Source organism: Larimichthys crocea, chromosome I (assembly GCF_000972845.2).
Source record: "Larimichthys crocea isolate SSNF chromosome I, L_crocea_2.0, whole genome shotgun sequence".
In the NCBI taxonomy this organism is placed as follows: Eukaryota; Metazoa; Chordata; class Actinopteri; family Sciaenidae; genus Larimichthys; species Larimichthys crocea.
The window spans coordinates 41,101,499-41,111,609 of record NC_040011.1 but is presented as its reverse complement, the minus strand read 5'-3'; the positions used below and the strand labels follow the sequence as shown (position 1 = coordinate 41,111,609).

General features: G+C 44.4%; 1 protein-coding gene across 2 annotated transcripts in view; it reads right to left on the bottom strand.

Annotated features, from left to right (window-relative positions):
- Nucleotides 1–797: 797 nt before the first annotated feature.
- Nucleotides 798–10,111, bottom strand: part of tenm1 (teneurin transmembrane protein 1) — a 165,880-nt gene continuing 156,566 nt past the window's right edge. For both annotated transcript variants that reach the window (XM_019273992.2, XM_019273993.2), the window contains 7 exons: nucleotides 9,029–9,273; nucleotides 8,138–8,280; nucleotides 6,296–6,507; nucleotides 5,226–5,527; nucleotides 4,240–4,946; nucleotides 3,359–3,501; nucleotides 798–2,403 (listed from right to left, as the gene is read on the bottom strand). In XM_019273992.2, coding sequence (XP_019129537.1) covers nucleotides 1,648–2,403; nucleotides 3,359–3,501; nucleotides 4,240–4,946; nucleotides 5,226–5,527; nucleotides 6,296–6,507; nucleotides 8,138–8,280; nucleotides 9,029–9,273 — 2,508 coding nt within the window. In that variant the 3' untranslated portion in view covers nucleotides 798–1,647. The remainder of the gene's footprint in view (nucleotides 2,404–3,358; nucleotides 3,502–4,239; nucleotides 4,947–5,225; nucleotides 5,528–6,295; nucleotides 6,508–8,137; nucleotides 8,281–9,028; nucleotides 9,274–10,111) is intronic.

The window sequence follows — 10,111 nt, the reverse complement described above, 5'->3', positions numbered from 1 at the left end:
GTGCATCGCAGCCGATCAGCAGAGTGCTAGTCAGGAACGTATATCACCTGCTCGCAGTCAGAACATATGCATTGTGGGGCTCTGTCATCCGAAGCCCAGGAGAGAAACACAAACAATTAATGGTGGGCAGATGGCGGAGTGACGGTGGGAGGGAGGCGAGTGGGGGGATAGGCAGGCAGACGGACGGGGAGGTGGATTAGTGGTAGTTAGATTAAAAAAAAAAAAAAAAAAAAAAAAGGGGAAAAAAAAAAAAAAAAATTTTTTTTTTTTTTTTTTTTTTTTTTTTTTTTTTTTTACTTTTTTTTTTTTTTTTTTGGTGGGGAGAGCGGCTTGGAAGTGGTTCACATGTAGTCTGATTGGCATTTCCTAATGAGAGGAGACAAGCTGTAGAGAACAGCACAGCCAACTCCAGGTCCTGCCCCTTCTGCACTCACCACCCACTCACTGAGCCTCAGCTGTCACATTTCTTTTTCCCTTCCTCTGTGCTTTTTTTTTTCTTCTTCTTCTCCTCTCTCTCTCTTTCTCCTCCTCCTCCTCCTCCTCCTCCTTCTTCCTTCTTCCTTCTTACTCTTCTTCTGACAGACGCAGGTTTCTCATGCATATCTCAGTTTGGGCCATAATGATGGGTGATAATGACAGCACAGATTTGAAAGTTACAAACTCCCAGAAACAAGAACAAAGAGCTCACAACAAAATTTGTGGAGGGAAGGCGCAGACACACAGAGAGGACACGCACACAAGAGAGAGAGAGAGAAAAATAATAAGCGACGATGCCTACGAAATCCCAGGGAGCAATCTGGTAATTCACACATAATAACTTTAATCAGCATTGTAACCCAATAAAGTCAGATTTTTCAGCGAGAATATTTACTATAGCCATGTATAATTCTTTGCAAAAATGTAACTGTTTTTCTATTGATTAACAATACCGACACTTACTTATGAACAACAGAATTTTCCAGTTGAGCACTTTTTTCAGTGTGAAAGCACTGGCTATGTACATTCTTGATTTTTAGTATACACACTCATACAAACTACTGTTGGAGCACACCAGAGGTGGAAAACCAGGAGAGGCTTCCTTCTCTAAAGGGGAGTGTCAGAGTCGACAAGGCCTCTCTTACACAATATGTAAACGATAGTATATCCGAGGTAAACCATGTAGGAACTCAAATGGCAACCGGAGAGCTCTTGATTTGAGTCATGAAGAGGATTATTCACTGGCAATCCTAAAGTCTTCAATCTCTACAGTTCAGTGAGTCCAAAATGATGAACAGTGTTGAAACAGCAAATGACAGACAGTCAGTCCATCGGTCGGTCGGTTGGTCGGTCAGTCTGTAGGTCGGTCGCTCGGTCCCAGGTCAGTCAGGATACAAAAAGCAAAGCCACAGCCAAACCACACTGCTTGTGCCACTGTTAGAAATTGGAGAAACTGGACGATAATAATAAAATACCATCATTTTGTCACAATTAAAGGCATTTGGAAATCATTTTTTCCCCCAAATCTCTCTTCTTGTTCTTCTTCTGTCGTCGTCTTCTTCTTTTTTCTTTTTTTTCTCTTTTGATACAGTATAGAAACAGTAGAACAAATCAGAGCAGAGTAGAAACAGGCAGTCTTTGGTGGGGTGGGGGGCTGCTCATGTGTCTCTGTTACCTGCCCCCCACCTCGCTCAGTGTCATAAAGTGGATGTTGGAGGGGCAGTCGGACAGCTCCGGCTGCTGCTCTATAGGCAGGGAGTAGTAGCCGTCGTAACCCTGAACAAGTCCTCCGGACAGCAGCTGCTGCTTCTCCGCTTCGCTCCATGCCCGGCTCCCTGCATCCCCTAATTCCACCCGCTTCTTCTCCTTCTCCCACGCCCCCTCCACCGCCCTCTTCCTCGCCTCCTCCTTCACCCGCGCCCTCTCCTCCTCCTCGTTGCCTCCGTAGCGCACGCACAGGCACAGCGCCCCCTGCTGAAGAGTGATATCAGCGAATCGTCGAGTCCTGCCGTTCACCATGGCGCTCATCTGAGACACGCTCACGTTCACGCCGCTCTCCAGGACCCGCCCTCCGACTCCCAAGCCCAGGGCGAGGTCTTCCTCTATTGGCCGGGACTGGAGGAAGTGGTGGGTGTCGCATCCGTGCACGGTGAAGCTCAGCCCGCTCAGGTGGACGGCGCCATTTAAAATGGCAGCCACGCGGCGGCTATCCTCGCTGGCCACGCCGATGACTTCAGCACTGACACGGCCGTGGGAGATGGCAAAACGGATGCTGGGGCCGAGAAGAGACGGTCGGGAGGCGAAGGGAGGAGGTCGTGACGGTCTGTGACAAGTTGAGCCAACAGGCTCTGAGACTAGAGGTAACCTCTCCAGGGAGATGAAACTCCTCAGCTGTCTCCGCAGCTCACACTGGATCCCCAAAACCACCTGGAAGAAAAGTACAACCGGTTAAAAAAAAATATTACAAATATTACGGAACGCACTTAAAAAAATATCATCTGTGACAGCTGATTCCTTTACAGCACACATTTTGTCATAACAGGGAAAGCGCAGGTGTATCTGATAAAACATTAACGATGGATTTCTCACTGGAGACATTGTAATGTGTCACGGTAGGAAAAACACAGACGTAAATAATAAACTTCATGATGGCTGGATTTCAGCTAGCTGCTTCAGTTTCAGGCTCGTATTGTTCATGCTGGCTCGCTGTCAGTCTGTCACGGCGTACTGGGACGCTTAGCGACATTGTTAATGTTATTACTAACACCTGTGCTTTGACTACTATGAAGTCCAAATGTCTGGCGTAAGGGGGCCTACAATAGGCCGTGTTATTTTTTAATTTTCTTTGCAAAAATTCTGCCCGAATTAAGAACTGTAGGCAAATTAGTCACATTTAAGAAGCTGGAAACAATTAACTTTTATTTGATTTTTTTATTTGATAGTGACAGATGACGAGTGACAGGAAGGTAGCAGCAAGAACTGGGCTTTTGTACATGGGTTGCATGCTCTACTGGGCGAGCTGTTAATATATATATATATATATATATATATTTCAGACAAACACGATGTCATGCCCGCTGCAGTCATGACATTACTTCCAAATTTAGCTAATGCCGCCCCATACGCTCAACCGCCAAGTGTGGTTTTATATATTTGGCACATACGCAGTGTTTATTGTATATGAGTCATCATAATACGACTTGCATCTAAACACGCTACTTAGAGAGGAAAGAGAGAAATAAAAATTATATATATATAATATAATATAATAAATACTATATATTTTTGACATATTTGGCATATACAAAGTGATAATCTAACAGTTAACACAGGAACACATTATTAGAACCTGGTGAAAGCTTCATAGTGTCGGTAAGGTCACCTTGCTCGTGTCCCAGTTCTGTGTCTTGGTCTGAGTCTTCATCAGTTCGTATGTTTGTTCCAGTCTGCCTACATCGGGCTTCGGGAAGCCTGGGACAACATTATGAAGCTGGAAGCCAAATAGCTGCAGCCAGCTACCAATGTCTGCACACACACACACACACATACACACACACACACACACACACACACACACACAGACAGAAGGAGAAAGAAATTGCACAGAGGGAGAAAGTTAGAATATAACGCGTATACTGTGAAGCAAACAAAAAGTCATAAGGTCAGGAAAACAACACCTTGTACAGGAAATCACACAATATATGAGCGTAATATGTGACAGAGGTGCTTGAGCTGACACACAGATTCATTCTGAAATAAACAAATCCTGCTGCAGAAAAACGTGACGGGCCAAATGAATGTTCTATTAACCAGAAGGACATACGCCCCCCCACCGACATCCTATATTCATTCTCCTACTCTCCTATTCCATCTCTCTCCCTCGCTTGAGTTTCTATTTTGTCTCTCGGGGAAACAGTATGTTCTTGACAGACAGAGGGAACAAAACATAACAGCCTGTGTTAAAAAAAACAAGCTGATCAGAGGCATGGCTGTCCTTTCTGTTGCCGGTACATTCTGTCTGTCACATCTTTTGTCTCTGCCACGCAGCTCACCTGTGGTTAGCTGCAAGCCCTGTTCACTCACTCTTTATGGCAGATGTTTTTCGTGCGTGGGAGTGCGCGGGTGTAGGTGCTGCTGAGTGAAATATCTCTCTGTATCTGTGTGCGAGCCGTGTCTTGGCAGCTCATGTGAGTCACTCAGTCACTGATGCACTGTTGGGAGTGTTGGAGTGAATGACTGTATGTGTGAACGTATGAATCTCACCTGTAGTAAACTGCGTCACCTCCTCTACTCTCCCGACAGGGCAGTTATTCTTGAAGGCGTACAAGTTAAACGGCTTCGGCTCCTTGCTCAGCTCACCCCACAGTTCATGGTTGGGCGAAGTCCATCGACCGGCTAGTGTGTCATAATCACGCCTCCCCAGATGGACCAGCCGTGTGAGAGGATCGTACAGGCCCCCGTGGAAGCCGATGACCAGCTGGAAGTCAGGGTTGGTGTCCTGGTAGACCTCTCCATAAGGGGTGTAGAGGATCTCCTTGACCAGTCGCCCCTTGCTAGAGAAAACAGCCCTTGGGCTCCCAACGCTGTCACAGGCTACATAATACTCCTCCCCGCTACTCAGCTCCATGGCGATGAGATGGCCCTGCAGGTCGTAGTACAGCGACGTGATCAGATTGCTGCTGTGGTTGTACAAGTGGCTGACCCTGGTGGGGTTCGACAGATCAGCATAAAAGAACTGCAGCTGCTCGCCCTGGCTGCTCTTGGTGGCCACGCGGCGACCAAGCCCATCGTAACGGTACCAAACAGTGTGCTGGGTCACTCTGTTGAGGACGCGGGTCAGCAGGCCGTTGGAGTTGTAGTCAAACAAATCATTCGCTCGCTGTCGGAGGAAGCCGTCGTCATCCACGCTGTACTGTAACTCGCCGAGGTGCGTGATGCGGTCTCTCTGGTCGTAACGCAGCGGTGTCAGCCTGCAATTCAATGAGAATTTAACCACAAATGTTAACCACATGGTAGCACTAGAAGAAAAATCAGGGGTCACTAAAGTTGATAGACTGGATTTTCTGAGAATCACGGCAATTCATTGAATAGTTGTTGAGGTAATTCAGCCTAGACAAAAGTTGACCAACTGACATTGGCATCCCAATGCAGGTCAATGCTGCTTGCAAGATCCAACACATGCAACACACTTGTTTTGACAGTAATGACACATCCCCTGCTGTAAAATGTACTGCTGGTGACTGACTTACCTGGCACTGGTCCCGTGGCTGAGCAGGTTAATGTTCCCGTTGAGGTCGTAGCTATAGCGCCACTGAGGCCGCTCATTAACCGAGGCACTTTGCAGCTGGCTGTCCGCGTCGTACTCGTAAGTGTATCGCGTCACGTTGCTGTCCACGCCCACCCTGATGTCACAGGTGGTCGTGCGCCCCGCAGAGTCATACTGGATGGTCATCCAGTAGGCGATGGATTTAAGGATCTCATACTGGACCTCTACCACCTGGCCGTAAGAGTTAAATACCTTGGTGTGCTTCATCAGATGGGTGGTGATCACCTAGATGAGACGGATGAGATGGGTTAGACACGCAGCTGAACCAGTCAAGACCAAGACCAGACTTTGAGGAGTCAAGACTGAGACCAGACAACATGTAAGCTTTTCTCTGTGGGTGAAAAAACAGTTGGTCTTAACAGACAGAAATGTGATACCTCTTTTCTCCGAAGACTGAAACAAGATCGAGTGTAAATATAGTTGAATCTGAAACATGTAAATTTAAGCCGAAGATACTTTGGTCTGTTGGTGTTTTGCATTTTCTATTTTTCTATTTTAATTCTCTATTGTACACTGCTGTAACAAGATAATTTCCCCGTCGTAGGATAAATAAAGTATAATCTAATCTATTTTAAAGCAGTATTAAAATTTACACAATATCGATATCACCTCAGATGTTAGCATTGCTAATATCCAGCTAATGAGTCATGTTTTTGGACACTTTACAAATCCAAGTCAAATAATCACTCTGCTTTTAGCTTTGTTTTGGTCTCCACCAACTCCTCTGGGACATATCTGGTTCTTTAGCTGCTAAATGATTAACTCTTACCAGCTAGATAACTTTATCTGTCTGTATTTTAGTGATGTGTTGCTGTGAGAGTGAACCAAAACAGTCAAGTTATGGGCCGTAAAATCAAAACAACGAGCTTAAAAACGCTAAATCGCTTCTGGAGATGTCATAATTCTCTGTGGTTTCATCCCTATGAAGGGTTATAACTACAAAAAAACATCCTAATTCATGTGCTGTATTTTAGTCAACAGTTGTCTGCCTACCTGGTTGAGGTCATAAAAGATGACGCTGAACTTGCCAAACTGCTCGACCCGTCCTGATACATCGACGTAGCGATACAGATCGATGGGGAGAGGGGTCTCATTGATGACTGCCTGCATGCTTGTCACTCTGAAGTTGTTGTAGCTGTAGTCAAACCTGGCGTTGACCAAGCCTTCTTCGCTAAAGCGGAAGATCTGCCGACTTGTCAGTGGACCTACACAGAAAGAATCAGAAACTGATGTTTAAATTTCAGAAACAAATGAGCACGTTCATGAACTAAACAAAATGCCACACATGCATTCGCACACACAGCTCTCACAGTTGGCCACCACCCTACCCATAGGAGCCTGCCTAATTAATTCAAATCAAGGACTAATTCAACATCATTAACACAGGCACACGCGGTGCAATCAATTCAATCTTAACTATCCCCACACCTCTATGGTATTTCCAGTGGTGACCTTTAATATGGAGAGATAATGAAATCTAAAGACAATAGCCATGATGGGCCAATGTGCTTCTTAATGTCAGAACATCAACTTTAACAACACCATTCATCACCTCTGCTGCTCGCTACTACGGCTCATCCTCCATTTAGAAAAAAAGGTCTGCTAATGAAACACCATTATGGTGCTATTTGAGATGACTCTGATTGCAGTTAAAATGACTAAGTGCCTAGCTTTGGAGACTGTAGAGAGCTGGATCAGCGTTACATCTTCTATTTTTATTTTCTGTGGAATGTTGATTCTAAACCTGCGTTAATGGGAAAATGGCAGAAGCACTGAGAGTGATGTGAAGGCTTTTCTGCCGCCCTAGGGAACTCGCAGTCTGTTCGTCTCGCTTCTCTAGCTGTCACTTCCCCAAGCTGTCATCTTTCCCTCTCCTTTTCTGTTCCTGTTCTCTCACACATACCTTTCTATATCCCTGTCTCTCCTTTTTTTTTTTTTTTTTTTGGTCCCTACCCTTCCTTGTCTCCTCTCAAGGGACAATTACCACTATCTCTCCTCTCTCCAAGACTCCGTTTGTTCTGTTGAAATGAGATCAGTTAAAGGAAGGTGAGAGTCTATTCACAGTGAGGGCAAAGTGATAAACACACACACACACACACACGCATACGCGGCTGCACCTCGCAGATTAGTGACACCTGATCTTGGCGAGCCAATCACAACGCTACGTGAAGTGAACCAGCAGCAGAGATGAGAGTGCTGTCAATGACCCTGGAAAGACTGTAACTTGAGGGGATTGGTGAACTGTATTAACAATGACAGTATCCGTATGTATTTGCTGCCACAGCTAAAGGGGGCCCATTGATGGTCATTACAGAAGAATCAGAAGTGAAACAGCTTTCACATATTTTCACATGCAAGCATGCAAACCAAAGGGTGGTATATCAACATGTAGCCCACCACATTAAATTTACATACACCCAATTGTTATCTTTGATCAGTCACTCACGCAAAGGTGTCAAACAGACAGCACAGCTCAGCTCAGCTCAGAGCTCCGAGGATGGTCTTGTATTTTAGCTGTGGTAGACCACAGTCTTTTCCACTCGAGCGTGCTTAGCCTTATTCACACTTCTAGCTGTGACCGCCCCAGAGTCAGATGAAACAACACCACGGCTGACTCAAAGACAGACTACAAAGTTTAATTCCACTCAAAAAATCTGGCTGAGGACGTATGATTGTGCAGTGTCGTCACAGTACAGATGCTTTGAGTTTGCGCCCATAGGACCATTTTCTGCTCTGACAGGTCCTTTTAAATTACTTAATCATTGCATACGTAAATATTTTAAGTTTGCGGCTGTCGGCCTGTTTAGAGCCGAGCGAGTCCCCGTGTATATGTACCTGTCTGTCTGTATCGTATGGAGCTTATAAAGCCATTATGGGTGAGATGAATGGTCTTGACAGTGCCAGAGGCGTCGTCGTAAGTGAAGGTCACCAAGGTGGAGTCATAAACCACCTCCGAGAGCCGCGCTGCTGGGGTATACCTTGGAGAAAAAAAAAGAGTAAAATGAAGAAAAGAATAATTCATAGGACAGGTGACAAATAAGTTGTGTCAGAAGTGTGAACTAAAATGCATATTTCAAAAATAAATAAGTAAAAATAGTAAAACATTTGAACTAATATAAGTAAACATGCTGTACCTCATGAATAATACAAAGAGCCCTTTGGCCATAAAAGAACAAGTTGCATCATCCTTCAACATTTCATCAAAATCAGAGCGGCAGCTGTGGCAGTTATGGCCTTTCAAACCTTGAAAATGGGACAGTTTATTATACTGTAGTGTCCCCATCCAGCCAATGAGTATTAAAAATGTTAAATGCCAGAACACTGCCCGAATCAGTCCTCCAACTTTCATCAAAATCAGATCAGTGGTGTCTGACATGGTATGATGATAAAAAATTTGACCTTTAATCAGTCTCCCCCATTAGTCCAATCAGTGTAATTTGTAAGGACAGCTGTGTGTGTGGCACGTTTTGTGTCAGATAGACTTAGAGCTCTAATAGGGCTTTTAAATTTCTAGTGATAAGCCTTTAATTATAGAATCTTCATCAAGCCAATCAGTATTATGTTTTTATACGGCCGACTATAGTGCCAAGATGCATAAACGCCTCCAAGTTTCATAAAAATCAAACCCGTGGTGTCGCCAATGTCACCTCTTCCACACTGCATTGCTTCCCCTAAATTAACTGATAAAACCAACAGGCAGTAATGTTCCTGTGAACTGTGTCGTACCTGTAGATGACACCGCGTCCTGTTCCCAAGTACTGAGTCCTCAGCAGCCGCCCGTCCAGGGTGTAGTCCTGCATGAAGGAGGACTGGCTGTCAGGCGGGGTGTATATGTTCCTGTAGTAACCAATGGACAGGAGCGACTGCAGGGTGTGCTTCACCATGCTGGGCATCGTCACAGCGACCAGGCGGTCGGTTTGGTCGTATTCAAAGACGTAGCGTCGCTGGCTGTGCAGGAGGAGCATAATGGACTGCAGGGACACAGACAGGTGCACAGCAGAGTTATTATACGGTAGCTCTCTGGTTTGACGAGTTTTTTTTCTTCGTCTGTCTGGTGTATTTTTTCCTGTTTCAATGTCATTCGGCAAAAGCTGTTTACTTGCACTTCATAAACAACCTTGGTTTTAGACAGGACCGATGATTTTCCAGTTGAAGGTTGGTTAATTCTTAAAATTCAGGGGAAAAAAAACGAAAACAAAACAAACAAGAAAAGGAAACTGCTCTGCATTTGAACATGGCGGCAACAATTTGGTTTACTGTTTAATTAAGATTTTACTGTTCAGGCACTCACGTTACTCCCTAAGCTGGATCTGCAGAGTGTTTGAACTGCAGTAAGACAATGTTGTGTAAAAATACCTTTCTATTGAACTGTAAGGTACTGTATATTATGAATATATTAATAATACATGCAGGTGCATAATTAATTCCCAGGTGGTTCTTCTGTAATATAAGCTCGTTTAATTTTGTCTTAGACAAAAAGCTGACACTAAATATATTTCAGGCTGAATATCATTCTATTAAATATTACAATTAATTTCAAGGACGGAAATTATAGCTTCTGGTAGATTTCACGCTTGTCACACACTTAAAGGAACATGCTTCTTTGAATGTTTTATTCCCTTTTGCAAAAAATTACATGAACTGTAAATTATTTCTAACCATTCACGGAACCGAGAGTGTTTACTGTAAAACCCACTTACAGGAAACCACTGTTTTCTGTGAAGAGCCGATTAATTTAAAAAGTCTGCACGATAAGTGAACTTTGAAATAAAATGCAAAGCAGTCTTCGCTCTGCAAAGTGATTTTTTT